At 38.9% G+C, this 17,430-nt stretch overlaps 2 protein-coding genes across 2 annotated transcripts; one reads left to right on the top strand and one right to left on the bottom strand.

Moving 5' to 3' along the window:
* Nucleotides 1-581: 581 nt before the first annotated feature.
* On the bottom strand, nt 582-13,132 carry PMS2 (PMS1 homolog 2, mismatch repair system component). Its single transcript, XM_082772396.1, has 15 exons — nt 13,095-13,132; nt 12,768-12,907; nt 12,172-12,258; nt 11,071-11,173; nt 10,203-10,386; nt 9,530-9,697; nt 8,318-8,415; nt 7,455-7,554; nt 7,089-7,173; nt 6,344-6,496; nt 4,229-5,120; nt 3,202-3,369; nt 2,618-2,718; nt 1,472-1,641; nt 582-1,097 (listed from the first exon to the last, which is right to left on the bottom strand). The coding sequence occupies exons 1-15, from the start codon at nt 13,115-13,117 to the stop codon at nt 954-956; spliced, it is 2,616 nt and encodes an 871-aa protein (XP_082628522.1). The 5' UTR covers nt 13,118-13,132; the 3' UTR covers nt 582-953.
* A 334-nt stretch (nt 13,133-13,466) lies between these two features.
* On the top strand, nt 13,467-17,350 carry AIMP2 (aminoacyl tRNA synthetase complex interacting multifunctional protein 2). Its single transcript, XM_082772594.1, has 4 exons — nt 13,467-13,604; nt 15,334-15,540; nt 16,075-16,306; nt 16,832-17,350. Exons 1-4 carry the CDS (start codon nt 13,488-13,490, stop codon nt 17,215-17,217), a joined length of 942 nt encoding a protein of 313 aa, XP_082628720.1. The 5' UTR covers nt 13,467-13,487; the 3' UTR covers nt 17,218-17,350.
* The last annotated feature ends 80 nt before the right edge of the window (nt 17,351-17,430 follow it).

Here is a 17,430-nt window from a genome sequence, read left to right as displayed (position 1 = left end):
CAGCTACAGACGCTTGGATGTGGTTTCCGTGTGTGCCCATCAAAGCCACAAAGCTGGGAGAAGCAGCAGATGCAAACCTGCACGAGGACAGCTCCACCATCACAGCCACAGTGCTCCATAAAAAAAGAGCAGTCAAAAAAAAAAAAAAAAAAAAAAAAAAAAAAAAAGTCCCCTAGGTCAAATCTTAGTCCTACAGAAGTCACAGACCTTTTTAGTTGTTTTTTTAATGACAATTTTCTAACTACTGTGATCCACATAAGAGAGAATTTTGTTCTGACATGCAATACTCCCTCTCCCCAGTACCTGGGGAAACAGCTTTATGTGTGTTCATTCTCTGAAAAACAAGCACTGTTCTTGAAAAAAAGTGTTTGAGATATGAATGGGAACAATACTAATTAAAAGTAAATATGCTGGATAAGTTATTCTTTTTGAACATTAACCAGTGATGTCAGTAAGTTAATCGTTAAATGCAAAATTAATGCTTGAAGTAATTATCAAATGAAAACCAGCTTTAGTGTAAGTAAAAAACAATTGTATTTCATTTGCAGATCATTTACATTTTCTTGAAATTATCTGTTTGTACATCCTGTATATAATAATTTTATGTTTTATGGTATTACTTGACTTAAATTAACATTACAGTGATTCTTAAGTGTATTTGCTACAACTGAGGGTCACCCACTCTTGCTCTTTATATATAAATATTTATTTTAAAAAATCGTGATTACAAAAGTAATACAGAAGGCAAATCACAATAAAAGATGTTATTTACACATGAATTCCAGTATGTAGATATCGTTGATAATGAAACCCTGATTAATGTTTTTAAGTGCTATTTTCAAATTTCCAAACTGGCTAAAATCATTTTTAGTCAAAATAAGAGAACTGTGATAAAAGGTTGAAACATTGCCAAGTTATTAAAATTGAAAGTGTTAATAAACAGAAACTGACTGTTACTCTGATGAAATCAAGTCTAGACTGACTATGTGTCTCATAGTAGGCCTTCCATGGGGGCAGTTCCAGGGATGCTCAATCTCACCCATATGGGTGACCAGTTTTCTCATCTCCTGTATGTTCAGTGCAGTTCCAATCATCACCTGAAAGTAAATGCAAAAAAAAAAAAAAATCTTACTCCATATTGACAACTGACATACAGATAAGAGCAGTACTTCCACTACTACAGCAAGGAAAATACTGTGCAAAGCATTAAAAGCAGAAAGACATACAAGAAGACAAAATAGAAACAAGTATGTTGTTCATCACTGCATTAGTTTGAACCAGAATAAAGAATTACCAGGATTCTTCCCAAATTTCACTACACAAAGACAAGGAATAAAATGAAGGATGTTGGCTGCTGACACCTAGTAGTAAATAAACTTCTCTTGAAAGACGTATGCAGATACAGCCACATATGATACGACAGAAAATACTGTATTTACTTGAAAATAAACATCAAGTGCTGTATACTTACAGATTTTCTGCAAGCTCGAGAAGCAAACATCTGTCTGACCCTGGAGGGTCTACACATGACTCCGGGACAGTCACTTAACATGAAGATCAGCTCATCTATGTCTTGTGGACCAAAAGTCCAATTTTTGCTTGTTGGCAAAGATATTAACTTCACTCTCTGAGTTACAGGAGCTGAAAGATTTGCAATAATTAATAAAGAAACAGCCATTATTTTAAATTTATCATTAAAGAAGCATTATTTTTTCTTGAGAGAAAAACTGAGAACCTACTTTGATATGTTACTGTGTTCTGCATATATGACAAAATTTAAATTTATCCTTTTGATGGGATTTTATTAGCTAACCAAAGCAATGACTATAGCAGACATGCTTTTGTTTTGAACATTAACCAAAAATTGTTTGCAAACTTAAAATCAGATAGATCTGATTTCTGACAAACCCTACAATTTCAAAGAGATTTATGAAGGTGTTTTGAGGTTATGTGACTAAAAAATAATCAAGGATTTTTGTTTGTTGCTAAAATATTAATAATTAATAGCATTTCAGGCAAAAAAATGGAGATTCTGAAGTGAAGAATATGGAAAGATCTGTAGTGACTTCCCAAATACTAAAGTGGTAACATACAGTACTTTCACAATCCTTCCCAATAAAGCTCTGAGATGTAAAGCAAGGATAACACATGTATAAGGAGCTTGCAATTTATGCAGTTTGATCAGAAATATATAGCAAGTTAATGCTACAGCCATAAAGACCAAAGAACACTATTTACCAATGCTATCTAATAGTTTAAAATTACTAGATTTACCATTTGCCTGTATCTAACCTTACCGGGACCCACAAGTGTAATAACAAAACAAAATTATTTTAGTGTGACACATCCAGAAAATACACATCCTGTCATAAAGCCGAACAGTGATGCCAAAGAGTCTACAGCAACTTGAAAAAAAAATGGTGAGATAAATATTCTACAGCCTTCTGTTAAATAGTGCAAAACCACCACAGAATGATAATTTTTTTGTTTGTTTTAAAAAAAAGCCTCTATACAATAATACATTATTTTAATGTTTCTGCCTAAAGGGATTCTTGGATAAGAATGGGAATGAAGCCATAGAACTTCCTTACTTCCAGTAATTTTGACACAAACTCACCATCTTCATTTATCACAAAATCAAACCCATTTTTTCTGAATATTTCTAGGTTTTCAATCAATACTGTTTCATTTACAGCAGTTAAGTTGAGATTTTGAGGCCTGAAAGAGAGAAAAATACAGTATTGCATAGGTACATAGTAAAGACTGCTTAAAGTAGTGACAGCAACACAGGGCTCTCTGGGAGAACATTTCATTTTGCTTTGTAAAAAAATCTGACTACTGAGCAGAACACTTCGTTTCCAATTGTTACTCAACAGAGTAAAATGAACTGGGCAGCACTCCTTGGTGCTATAGCTGTTTCCCATATCTTCACTATATGACCAGGCTTACCAAATTAACATGTAATCCTGCCATGAAATCTGTTTGACCACTGACTTTCTGCATAGCTATGACTATCTGTGGAATTTCATTGTAACTCTATGTGAAGGTTGACTCTTTGGAACACTGAATGTAAAAATAACTTTTGTTGTAAGTATTTTGATTGTGTGAAATACTACGTAAGTATAATCATAGATACCTTTCAAAAACATTGAATTAAACTTGTAAATTAGAATTGTTAGAATAAACAATGAAAATACTTACGCTATCAGCTTCTGACCTTGAAGCACTGTGTGTTGTTGTAACATCTCAAAGTTGTATTTCTCATCAGTAGCATGTTGGTCAATTATGAAAAGATCAGAATTCAATTTTGCTATTATAAACCCTAAATTGAACTGGCCAATGATCTCCATTTTTGCAAACATTTCTTTACTGTATATAGAAAATATAAACAGATTACAAGTCAAACCACATCAGTTTCCATGTTAGTATAAAACTTTAAAACATCATTATCTCCCCTGCAGAACATACTTTACATTTAAAACAAAAACAAATACAAATACAATTGTAATTTAAGCAGGATATGAACAAGAAAAAAGAAAATGGTGATCTGGAATCTGGCACTGACTGATGATGCCACTCCTGGCATAGCACAATCCATCCTTAAAACAGGACTTGATCAGCATTCTTCCCATTATAAATACAGCCACTAGCAGTAATAAAATTAGAAACATGCAGTATGGTGATAGTCTAATTGAATAGCACTGAAAGCAGCATCATGGTTTTGAAGTAAGGTAGCACACACTTGCCGCCTTCTTGCTCTAAGAAGGCTTTGTTAATACCTTTTTCTTAAAATCAAAGTTTACAAATCATACACTGTTACTCCCCAGTGATCATCTGAACAAAATTTATTTCCACAGACACGTATCACTGAGTTTTAAATTCACATGAGGGAGAAATATGAGTTATGGAATCTATTTAGTGTGAAATTTGACATTATGAAATTTGACATTCCTCTGAAAATTACAAATCTTAGCCAAGTCAAATCTGAGGTTTGTTGCCTTTTTAATGTTTTTTTTTTTCCACATTCTGCTTGCACTTAGTTCAAACAGCTGCAGACCTCTGTCACTCTTGCAAGAATGATGTTTTAATGGCGTAAGCTAGATAAGAGATCACCAAAATTGGAAAGTAGATTTAAGCATCCTTTCCACCTCCCTCCACAAGACAGTTCATCTTTTTCCTTAAATGTATTGTGTTTATTTATGAGTACATGTTAAGAAGGTTAAAATACCTGATCTCTTTTCTTAATTCATCTTCTGCTACTTTATTTTCTCCAGGACTAATTTTTGCTCTAAATCTTCTGTAATTTTGCGTTTCTGTACTTTTCCGTTGTTGCTGCATTACCTTTCTTACCCTTTCCGCTAAAAGCTTCATAGAGAACTCAAGTGGCACAGTTTTCTTTTTAACTTCCACCGGTACATCAACAGTTGGCATGTAGTTTTTAGTATTCTTCACGTCAGGATGTATACCTGCCTTGAAGTCACCTGACTCACTTTTAAAACATTTTCCTCTTGGGGAAGAGTTACCCGCTTCCAGAGATAAGTTACTTTGATTATTCCAGTCATTCACGCGATTTAACTTAAGTTTACTGCCCAAGACCTGAACATCACATTCCAATGATTTCTCACCATGTCCAGCAGTTTTAGGACACTCATTTTGAAGTTGTTCTTCTGAGCTAGAGATTTCTTCTTCAGGAGGAATAATTACACTTTCACTATTGACGCAGCTCCCAGCTTCTGCTGTATTATATCCAACATCTGATTCAGAGGTGCTACGGAATCCAGAATCTGTATTGTCTTCTAATTTTCTCAAACATCTTTTTGGAATTGACATCTTTGATTCCATCTCATGACAACTCTCAGACTCCTCACTCAAGGCAGTCTTTCGAGTCTTCACAGTACTCAAAACAGTATCCAGTGACAGTTGTCTAGGGGAGCTGTGCTGCTGTTTTGACCTTTTAGGGCTTTGAAAATTACTCTCTGTTTGGTGGAGAGAGAATGACTCCCTTAATCTTGCAAGAGTCATTCTTTTTCCTCCACTGCTTGCATTTTCAGTCTCAGAATCAAGCAGCATTTCTTCCCGAGGCTTTTCTGTCTCTTCAGGAAGTGTTTTCTTCAAGTTGCCTAATAAAACCAGAATAAAAAGTATTTCAAGATTTTAAGTTAACTTATAACTTAAGTTGAAACATACAGGGAATCAAGTGCTTCAGTAAAAGGAGTGAAGGAAGAAGTAGAAAACTAACAAGCTCCTCAAAGGAGCCCTTCAGTTTCAGACCATGACTGAGTAGGAGCTGAAATGTATTACTATCCAATGGACAGGCAGCTACATCTTTAAGAAACTTAATATGAATGAATTTATAGTATCTTTTTAAACTGCAACCGCAATCAGTCCAATCAGTGCTCTTATTTATATTATCAAGAGTTTAAATGACTGAATGACAAAAGTGAATTGCTCTTCCACACCAATGGTCACTACAGAAGTCTGTGGGTGAGGAATTAAGGAGCTGGCACAACAAATACCTCTAGTACATGTGATTCACAGATAATTAGAGGACTTAAATCTTTCAGATTGTTGGTCCAACATGTATTTTACTAGAGATGAACCTAAAATAAATAATACTCTGTCTGCAATTGATCCAATACATAAAAAAGGAAATTAAAAGGGTTTTTATTGAAATGGGAGAGGAAGAAAAGCTCCTGTCAACATTGAAAAGCAACCCTGAAAGTTTACAGTGACGGGAGAAACAGTGATTTCTGTGGTTAATGTAAAAGAACCAAGTACTCAGATTTCAGTTTTTAAGACTTTAACCATTTTTTCAGAAGCACATTTACATAAACGATGATTCTGTCCAATAATCTTCACCTAGCCTTTTTAGTTAGATCATAAGCTCGCAGTAAGCATCCTGATATCGTCCATGACAGGTATAAGAAGTATTCTCTTTTTAAAAAGAACAGCCCAAACAAATCAGATATGACGTTTCATATACTTCCATGGGTTAAAAAATAAATAAATAGCAACAATGAAAAATAAATATACATTCTTTCTCTCTTCTTCTGGGAAGAACACAGAACTCTTCCCAGTATTTTGTGAAAATTCTTTCAGACATCAATTAATTTTTTGTTAATCTTTTCCCTATACAGGTGACTAAAAATCATACTGTATTAATAACTTTCAGTCTTCCTTTATTATATAATATTTCAGTGTAAGCAACACATGAAAAAATCTGCCCTGAAAGGCGTGTTAATTAAAAAACAGAAACTTTTGTAATTTCTTCCTTGGGCTTAAAGCACATTTTTAAACTCTCTACCATATATTATACACAAAACTTTCACATATTGTGTCCCACCTGTAATGTCCAGAAGTTTCTGATTGACGTTCAGCTTGTTAAGGTCACTACCAAACATCTCCATCAGAGAAGTTTTTAAAATTGCTAATAAAAGTTTTTCCTCCTGAAGTAAAATTTGCCTTTTGTCTGGAGTTACATTGATGTCAACACATTCTAAAAATCAAAAGAAAGACAACCATATTATACATGGAAAAATAAGTATTTCTTCCACCCTTTGTTCAAAGTTCCCTGCAGTTTTGCCCTCCATTTTTATTTCACAGGATTGAAAACAAAACCACGGTTAACATTCAAAGTATATCTGCAGATTAAACTTTTTTACCATTCTAGCAAACAAAACAGAAGCTAATTCTGTGCAGTAATATGATGATCTTGTGGTTAGCTTAAATACAAGATAGCATTTTTCTCATTCATTAAGAAGGTACTTCAGAGTCAAGTAGAGACTGCAGAGAAAAAGTAGAACCACAGCTAGACTCCATCCTCACCAAATGTAGATCAAAAAAATCATTTAATTGTATCACTGCATAAAGTTAAGGTTGGAAAAGCCCTCCACGTTCATCTGGTCCAACCATCCCCCTACCACCACCGTCACCCACTAAACCGTGTCCCTGATGGGCCCCCAACCTTTCCTTAAACACCCCCAGGGACTATTTTCTTAATAACTATTATATTATTTAAATAAGTATGATTTATTCCTCAATGAAGTTTTAGCCTTTACAGAAGTTACTGAAAATTATTCATAACTCACCAGAATCCACAGAAATGTTAAGGACAACAAAAGGATACTGGTGTTTATTGTACAAGTGATAAACTTCATTCACAACCTTGACAACCTGCAGAGGTGGAAAATCGATTAAAACTAGTACTATTATCTTGTCTTTCAAACCAGAATGCTATTTAACCCCCCACAAAACAACAAATGCTGTATACCTTATCTCATACAATTAAGCTTTTGTTCACGTGAATGGACCAAATGAAGACATTAACTCAAGACAGGAATTTGCAGCGTCAAGCCACAAATAGCTATATCAGCTACTAATCAATGAAGTGATTTTCAGAGGATAAAAAACAAGTTAGTGTTGCCATTGTTAGGAAACACAAAAAAACAATTCACCTTTGCTGGATCACATGGACGTTGGTTGATAAAGAAAAATTGCCTGTCTGTTGCGCTCCTTCCAACACCATGATCACAACGAGAAATGAAGCCTGTAATACTGTTGAATAAGAAAATAACAGTAAGGTAAAATGGAGGAGGAAAACAAAAGAAATTTTTCTGAGTCAGAGCATATTTCAGGGAAAAGTACTTTTTAAACTGCTAAAAGAAACCCTACTACACAGCATCAGCAAGAATGCATACTTGTTTTCCTCTCCCAGTTCCTTATCTAACAAATGCTTGACGTTCAGCTCTAAAAAGTCGTCAAACATTTGAAAAAAATATTGACTGATTTAAAAAAAGTGGCATTTGTCATTTTTTTTGCTCTGACAGCAGGAGAGGTCAATTGTGAACTGGCATTGGTCAGATATTGATGCATCTATTTGTCAACCTCACCTATAGTGACGGGGAAAAAAACACTTTAAGTAAAGGGTAATTTACTTACACAAACTGATTCACATTCATTTCATACCATTTCTCAGTAACATTACTGAAGAAATACAGGTGTAAACCATGGATACAACTCAGGCATGCAGTTACTCAGAGCACCTTCATGGATGACATTCAACAGAAGATTACAGTAATATAAAACTAGATGGGTCACAAGGAATAGCAGTTCAGTTATTCCCTCTCATCTGACTGCCAACATCTTAGTCCTGTCCTGAGTCATCTTTTTTAATCAAGGGATGTTGTTTCCCAAACTGTATACTAATACCTAATATGCTGTTCTTAGTTATTTTTAGTACTGTTAATTGCATTTTTATTTTCATTTAGCATTATGCTAAAATGCCACTGGCAACACTGTTTTGTACTTCTATAATTACCTATAAAGATTTTGTGGCATGTCAGTAGCGTTAAGTCCATATTCTTCACAAACAGCTTCATTAGGAGGTAGCTGAACAAAAGGGATGAGGCTCTGCAACTAAAAAAAAAAAAAGTCAATTTTCTTCTATTACTATTTATTAACCTTAAACTCCATTTGATAAAAGGGTATTTCTTTTCAAGTTGACTCATTCAAACTACCCAAAACCCAAATCTAGCCTAGCAGAAGGCACTAACACTGCTAAGTGCTGAAGGTATCACTACGTTTAAGGATAGATTTAGATTAGACATTAAGAAGTTATTTACTATGAGGGTGGTAAGGCACTAACTAGAACAGGCTGCCCAGAGAAGCTGTGGATGCCCCATCCCCTTTTACTGCACAAGGAGCAGTAAAATATTTTTGGATATTTTGATATTACCTAACCAAGTTATAATCGATATGTTCTACTCAGGTAACACTGAATTTTCATCTACACTTGTTGCTATCTGGCAAGACAAAGTTACATCTTCTGTCTAGTCTTTCAGCTACAGCATGAACAGGCTGTGAAAACTGCAAGAACACTCTGAGGGGTAGAAGGGCTTAACAAGCAGAAGGCAGCTATCAAGCACTCAGTATTCCTGGTAGTTGTAGAGTATGGTTCTAGAAAGGGTGCTTTGAGTTTCTTTCCTTTTTTGCTTCCTACTAGATGCTAATAATTATTTTTATAGCTATTATTTAGAAAGCATCAGAGTCCACACTTCTACAGGGGCTGACTGCAACATCCATTTAAAGGTTACTGAGGCAGGCGTTGCCTCAATTTTCTATTTCCCAGTTAAGACTGTCACATCACAACTATTTTTAGGATTATTTTTTAATTGCTTGCTCTTGCAACAGACTTTGATGTCCATAATGTTTTTTGAAAGCACAAATCACACACTTTCAGAGGCTTTCTGTCAGAACAACTCATAAAACTGGCTTCAGAGATATTAAGCATTAACCCTACCTCCTAAACCATCTCATCCATCAAAACAGTTCCTCTCCGATTTAGGAACTCCAGATGAACCATAAAGGCTGCATTGTTTCCCCTTCTTCAACCTGTAGGGTGTGCTAGAAGTCAACACAAGCTCCATCCTTGTGTATTTTTAAAGGTTTCCTGCAGCCCCTCTATTTTAATAAGGCGTTAAAACTACATCTCTCCAACTACATGCTACTGAAAAGGGAGGTAATGTAATACCTGTTTTTGCCCAAATACTGCTCCAATGTTTTCCTTTAAACTAGGACTTCCAGTAGTGGATACCACAGAGCTTTTTTTCCCTTGGCCAACCTGATTAGTGCAATTAATCCGCACTCCTTTTGAAATAATACAGTATGCTTGCAATATCTGGACCATTTTTGCATATTCCTATTAAAGAAAAAAGAAAGTTCACACTTACACAAAATGTCTTTTTAAAACAAAATTGTACAACATTTTCAATATTTGCATGCAACAGAGACTTTATTGTGTCCAAAAGGGGGAGTGTCAGATTTTTTCTAATTGTTACAAGCTAAATGTAGGTGTATATATATATATATACACATATATGAAAAATAGATGTGTGCAAATAGTCATATTTATTAATCCATGTCATATTTACAAGATTGATATTCAGTCATTTTTAACACAGCATTCCCTGATTTTAAAATACACAAAAGTGATGTTGTTGTTTCTTTTCAACATATGAAAATTTGAGATTGCGCCTCTAAAACTATTCATTGTAATTCGGAAGTGTGCATATGGGCACACTGCTTATTATATGAAGATGTAAGACAGACGTGAAAGAGTGACAATATCAGAACTGAACATTATTCAGCAGTGAAAAAAACTGAGGTAAGCCAGTCTTAAATTAATAATTTCTGATTTAACCTACCTTTTTAATGTTTCTTTGAAATTCTTTATGTCGTACTGGCAGAGTATAAAACAACTGCTGTATGTTAACAGTTGTTCCTTGTTGTCGTGGATAAGGAGTTTTCTGAGTAATTTTACCATTGTGATCAAATACCAAACGAGTCCCAACCTTTGCAGATTTATGACAGGTAAAAATGGTAACATCACTGATGGAGGGAAGAAGGCAACAGAATTACTGACTGAGCATTACCTTTTCTTAACCATTCCTTACAACCTAGTCAGGCACAGAAAGCATTCATGTATTTTTAATTATAGTTTTCACCACAACCAACTTAAAATAAAACTGAATAGTAGTATAACATTTTGCTAGCTACAACACAAACATTTTTATCCCTTTCATTCTTCTCATATATAATGCAAAGTTAAAATCTGGTTTGGTAGGACACTACACTTGTCATACTAACACACAACAGCAGAATATTCTTGTTGCAAAAAAAGCTGTGCTATTTGAAACACAGTTTCTCTTGGAGGAGTTTAAATGCAGTTTTAATGAATTGCAGTAATTGCAGTCTAGCAAGCAGCACTTAGGTATAACATCAGGGTATCAAAGACTTCTGCAAATGCACAATTCCATCCTGCAGAGACTTGCATACTGAAGTAACGCTAAATTTTGTACATAAAAGGACCATTCAAAAGCTTAGAATCTTAGAATAATTTTGGATGGAAATAACCTCAGGATGTTGTGCAACCTACTACTCAGAATGGAGCTTACCTCAAGTAACTGCAAATTCCAAAGCCTCAATTTATCAATAATGTTAAACTGAAAAGTTGGCTTCAGTCTTTTTTTGAGTATAGTAACTTTCTACTAGTAAGAAGGTTAACGTTAATACCTTAATGCACACAGTGAACTGAGAGCTTCACCTCGAAACCCAAATGTTTCGACATGTACTAGATCAGAAAAATCTTGTATCTTTGATGTGTAATGTTTCAGAGCTGGAAAGAGATATTTAAAATATATATATTTCACTTCAAAGTGACAGTGGTATATGCAAGTAGGCTTTGCATGCATATCAAGAAGCAAAGAAGATTTTTGTATTATTCGTTATTTAGATAATAATCAGAGGCAAAATAATTAAATATGCAATGTTTCCGCTATACAAGATCTCTCTAAAACCCTCAGATATACCTGTTAGTCCATACTTACACCTCAAACTCACACAGCATTATTGGCACGTGCATCACAAGATGCTTCATAGCAGCATGCAGTAACTGCTTCTGCCACTGTTGTACCTGTCACAGATGCTGCCATGCAAAAAAAATCAACTGCAGAGCCATGCTGTGTAACTGTATACAGCAGGCAGGGATAAGCCTGTACACCGTGACCATAGCTGGGAAGAACTCACTCTACACAACCAGCACAGCTCTAGTCACCAGGTAACAACCTTAGCTCCTGACAGTGCTCCTGAACATTACAGGAAAGAGGAAATATGAGTATTTCCATTGCAATGGCTAGTTACATTTATCAGACAGTATCGGGGCTGCCATCATTCTGCATTACTTAAAAATAGCAAATGGAAAATTTGACAGTCAAGCATGTGATGTCAGTTCATGGTCTGCAAATACTCCAGTTTGTAATTCATTTCTCAAAAGCAGTCACTCTCACAAAGTTTGCCTCCTTCAGCAGTGACTGATGACTCAACATGAATAAATCTACATGAACAGTTCTGGGGCATTCTCCTCTATAATTACATCTGTTCTATGTTCCACTTAAACAAGCAATCAAATCAAAGTCTACTTCTGAGCTACAAGAACTATAACCACAACAGCACTTAGGAAGTTCATTCCAGTTTTGCTCAAGTCATGCAAGTATTATGTAAATGCCAAGTACTCATTAAAAATAAGCAGATATAGAAAATTTGTAAAAAACAACAACACAACATAGTAGTAATTATACTGAAAATATATTTTCAACGTGTCCAGGTTAAACTTACTCAAGCCTTCAAAGTTTTCTTCTTCCACTCCACCTCCATTATCTGAAACCTCTATCTGTTCTGTTCCATGGTCCTTCAGTTTTATATCTACAAATTTGACAAATAAAGTCTTTTAACTCTGCATGCTTATAGGCAACATTCAGCATTAATTCTGTACTTTAAAGAGATTTACCATGCAACTGTTTTCCATACAGTTTTAACGAAAACAAAAATTCCTCATATCTGTCAAAACCCAGACAACCTAATGCAAGCCTGCTTGTACTTTCGGGTCATGCTTTGGCCTGTGAGGAAGTTTTCCCCATTGTAACAGCTCTTAGCCAGGCAGTTCTGTTAACTGCACTCCTGCCTTAAAGGTCTGCGAGCTAGAGGCAGCAGAGCCAAATCACCACAGCAATTTAGGAGCAGAGCAGGCTGCCGATGAAGAAACGCAGACAAACTGAGCCTGCACGAGCTCAACTGGTGCCCAGGAACCCAAACGCTTCGTGGATACGAGTGGTAAAATCGCTGCCAACGCACTCTGATGCGCACCCCGCAGCGAGGAAACAGGCACATCCCCAGCCTCGGGGCGGTTCGGGGAGCGCTAACAGGCTCCTTACCGATGTTGGTGGCTCCCGCGTCCAGGCTGTTCTCCACCAGCTCCTTGACGGCGGTGCCGAGGCTCAGGACGACCTGCCCGGAGCAGATGCGATGCACGGACCTGCTGTCGATGGCCCTGATGGCCTTGGCGGGCTCCGGGCTGCAAACAGAGAGAAGTGATGGGGGGCGCGGGCGGCCTCCGGGGGGAACGGCGGGACCCGGGCGGGGCGGGCCCAGCAGGCCACGACTGCTGCGGGGCCCGGCACGGGGAGGGGCAGGGGGAGGCCCCCGGCATCTCCGGGCACACGGAGGCCAAAGGGGCCCGGGCCCCATTCCCGTTCCCTCACCTGGGCTCCGCCGCCGCCTCCATCGCGCCCCCCTCAGCCGCCCGCCTCCTCCACGGCCCCGCTCGCCTCAGGAAGCCCCGCCCCCTCCGGCTTCCGCCATTGGCCACCGGAGAAAAGCGCCCACCAATCCCCATCCCCTCTTCCCCCCTTCCTCGCCAGCAATTGGCCGACAGAACTGCCCAATCGCACCCCGCGCCGTTCTCCCCGCGGCGACACGCTGACTGACTCAGTAGCTCCCCCCTCCCTCCGACCAATAGGAAGAAGGCGAGAGGCACCAGCGCGGCGTCCTCCGGCTCTCATTGGGCGGCGGGCCCGTCAGTACGGAGCCCTGCCCAATGGGCGCGGCGGGGGGGCGGTGCGGCGCGGCGCGGCGCTGCGCGGAGCGGGGGCGCCATGCCGATGTACAAGGTGAAGCCGCTGCACGGGGCGCCGGGCGCGCTGCGGGCCGAGCAGCTGCCGAGCTGCATGTACCGCCTGCCCTGCCTGCACCGCGCCGCGCCGCCCCCGCAGGTAGGAGCGGCCCCGCCGCCACACGGCTCCCCTCACGCGCGGCTCGGGCGCGGCCCCGCGGGGCTCTCGCGGGCTGCGCCTCGGCTCCGGCTCTCATTTTGGGGTCTTTCTCGCTTTTGGGGGTCGTTCTCTCTTTTTTAGGCTCTTTTTCTTTCCTTTTGTTTTTTAAATTCTTTTCTCTGGGGCTGGTCGGGCCGGTTCTAAGCGGCCGGGCGGGGCCGAGGCCCCTGTGTGGTGCCCGTCCCTCCGGCAGCCGAGGCGCGGAGCCTTGGGAGGGGCCGAGGCAGCGCCCGGCCTGGCCCGGACCCGCCCCGGGGATGGGGCCGCCGCAGCCTCTCTGGGCAGCCTGTGCCGGGGCCTCGCCACCCTCTGAGGGAGGAATTGCCTCCTAACCTCGAATCTGCCTCTCCCCTCGTTTAGTTTAAAGCCGTTCCCCCTCGTCTTGTCGGTATCTGATTGAGCAAGGAGTTGTTCTCCGTCTTTTTTTATAAGCCTCCTTTAAGGGCTGAGCGGTCGCAGTGAAACGCCAAGTGCGTCGTGAGTCTGCCTGGCTCCATCCCCTCAGCTCTGTCAGCAGCCCCGTGAATTCCCCAGCACCCACGGCCCGGCTCAGCCCGGCAGCGCCGTGTTCAGAGCATGCGGCTCGCCATGGGGAGCCCTGAAGAGGATTAAGCTCGGGGGGCAGATCTTAACAGGAACCCTCAGTAGCACGCTTAGCACTGCAACAGCCACGGGCTAACCACCAGCCTCCTCCAACACTGGGGTTTATCTTGTATAATTGTGTGCTTGCCAAAACCCATTTGCTTGAAGAAGTGTCTCAGCATATTCTCTATGAGAATGGTGTGTAAGCTGGTGGCGTGATCCCACTTAGATACCTTGCTTATCTCTTTATCCATTAGCCGGAAAGATGAAGTCTGGTCGATAGGTTGGGTTTCTTTAATGGCTGCGTTCAGGAGGCTTAGAAATTGACTACCTACATACAGATTTTTCTTAACATTGATGTAAGGCTGTAAACTTAAAGCCTCCCATGGAAATGTATTCTTCGTCTTTTAAAGAGGTCACATTGTAAGATGGGAGACTTCTAGGCGGAAACTGAGATAACAGAAAAATCCATTGGGATTAGCATATCACAAAATCCATGGGTTTGGGGTTTTGATTTTTTTTTTTCCTCATAAATTCATGTTCTCTGAAACAAAGAGCAATCTCATACAAGGTACCACCCATCTAAAGCTGCAGCTTTCCCTGGCTTTTATTAACAACATGAACTGACAGGAAGCACCCTTGTTTGGCAGCATCAACACAAGCTTCATCGGTTTGCTCAGCTAGGCTGAAGGAAATCTTGACAAGCAAATTTTGGCTTTTCACATTTTTAATTCAGCTCATTGCTGCTAACTTTTAAGTGTCTGTAGTTCCGTGGTTGTGGTCTGATTTTTACTAGATTTTGGTTCACTGTAGCTAACAGGTTTGTCTTTTTTTATTTTTTTTTTTAATTAAAAAAAAAAAAAACCAAAAAACCAGTTTTCACCAATTTGTTTAAAGAAGATATAAACTGTTTCACCACATCCATACAGATTGGAGAGGTAGACAGAGGACCTTAATATGCCATGATGTAGGGTTATGATTTGAATAACACGTTTGAAGTCTTTCAGAATCTGTCAAGTAAGCTGTGAACTATTTAGACTTTGAGCTGATTGAACACTTCTGTGATTTTCTTTTTCCCCTGTTGTAGGAAGAGGTTGACCCATCGCTTCAAGCGCTTGAGTCCCGCCAGGAGGAGATTCTCAAACGCTTATATGAGCTGAAGAGTGCTGTCGATGGTCTCTCAAAGATGATACAAACTCCTGATGCTGACTTTGATGTAACTAACGTAATTCAAACTGATGAATGTTCTACTTTGACAACAAATGGAGCAGATTTAGATCTGATGCTTGGAAAGGTAAGTTCCATTCAGTATATACAAGGATGGATATTTTCTTTGCCCTCAGCTCCGCAGGGGTGTCAGGGAGGCGTTGAAACTTGAAACACTCAGAACTCAATTTACAAGACATTACATTCTTAGGAATAACCTACAACTACCAATTTATTTTGGGCATACAAATTAAAGCTGTAAGTCTTTATAAACATTAAACCATATATATTCTCATTTTAATACCAACCCAAGATGGAATGGCTAATGTGGAAATCACAACAGTTGGTTGTTTCTTTGTTACTAACTGGAACTTTTAACTTCAGGTTGGACTAGAGTTTATTGCGATCATGTTTGTAAATTGTTTTATTATTGAAGAAGAAAGATGTTTAATTCTTTTAAGTAAACCTTAAATGTGCAAACTTGAATTGTTTGAATATCCATAGAATTTTAGACACACGTGCATGACTTTGTACATTCTGGTGTCAAATGAAAAAAAAAAACAGCACTTCAAAGTCTTATTGGGAAAATATCTGCTGATTTATTTTTTTGCTTTCCATTCAGGATTATGGTGCCCTGAAAGATATTGTAATCAATGCAAATCCTTCTCTACCTCCATTGTCGTTATTAGTACTACACAGTCTGCTTTGTGAGCGCTATAAAATATTATCAGCTGTTCACACACATTCATCAGTGAAAAGTGTGCCAGAAAGTCTCTTGAAATGCTTTGGAGAGCCAACTAAGAAGCAGCCACGCCATGAGTATCAGTTGGGCTTTACTCTCATCTGGAAGGATGGTAAGAATAAGTTATCTTGTAGGTGAATACTTAATAATAGGTCAGAAAATGAAACTTGGGCTATAAAACAGATGGTTTGCTGTCTTTTTGCTGACACGTGATAGACACTATTGCAGGCAGCATTTTTTTTGCTCTTCTTGTAAGTATGGACTTGAAATTTCATAGCTGTATGTAGTAATTGGAACAGAGCAGGAAAACTGAATTACTGCTATTAAAATACAAATGGCATTTAACAGGTGGTTATTTGAAAAACACCTCTATGCAAAAATCCTGTGGGTACAGTTTCTGCAAGTAATTTATTGGAATATAAATTAGGTGAGAGACTTTGCAAACTTCAGTCCAATGTGAGCCTTTCTTTTATTTTATGCTAGGTTCTTGCATTAGCTTAAGTATTTAGACTAAGAAAACTGAAAGTTGGTCATAAAGTTAACAGTGGGCTGGCATCGCAAATGAAATAAATTTTGAATTACCAGTTTATTTAGCTTCTCTACCGTGCGGTAATCACTTTTCTTTTCTCGATTTCAGTTCCAAAGCCTCAGATGAAGTTTAGCATTCAAACGATGTGCCCAATTGAAGGAGAAGGGAACATTGCTAGATTTCTCTTTTCCCTTTTTGGCCAGAAGTACAATGCAGTTACTTCAACTCTGATTGACAGCTGGGTTGATACTGCCATCTTCCAGCTAAAAGAAGGGAGCAGTAAAGAGAAAGGAGCAGTCTTGCGATCTATGAATGCTGCCCTGGGCAAGACACCGTGGTTGGTGGGAAATGAACTCACTGTGGCAGACATTGTTGCGTGGTGTGCACTTCAGCAGACAGGTAGTACAAATGCTGCACCAGCCAACGTGCAAAAGTGGATGAAGTCCTGTGAAAACTTAGCACCTTTCAGCTCTGTTATTAAGTTACTAAAGTAAAGCTGTACTCTTCATCATGGTATAATTTTAATCTTTTTCCACCTCGTGGCTAGTGTAGTGGTTTGAGTCCTTTCTGAGCTACTCAATTTCTACAGTTGGACAGAACTCTAAAACCAATAAAAGATTACAGCGACCTTTTGTGTGATCTTCCTTCTTTGTAACCCATGTGTAACAAGCATGTTTGTTTATTGAATGAGAGTTATCTGAAGTTGT

Source organism: Aythya marila (genome assembly GCF_965140915.1).
Source record: "Aythya marila genome assembly, chromosome: 15".
In the NCBI taxonomy this organism is placed as follows: domain Eukaryota; kingdom Metazoa; phylum Chordata; class Aves; order Anseriformes; family Anatidae; genus Aythya; species Aythya marila.
The sequence above is the reverse complement of the archived record's forward strand: the minus strand, read 5'-3'. Positions and strand labels throughout refer to the sequence as shown.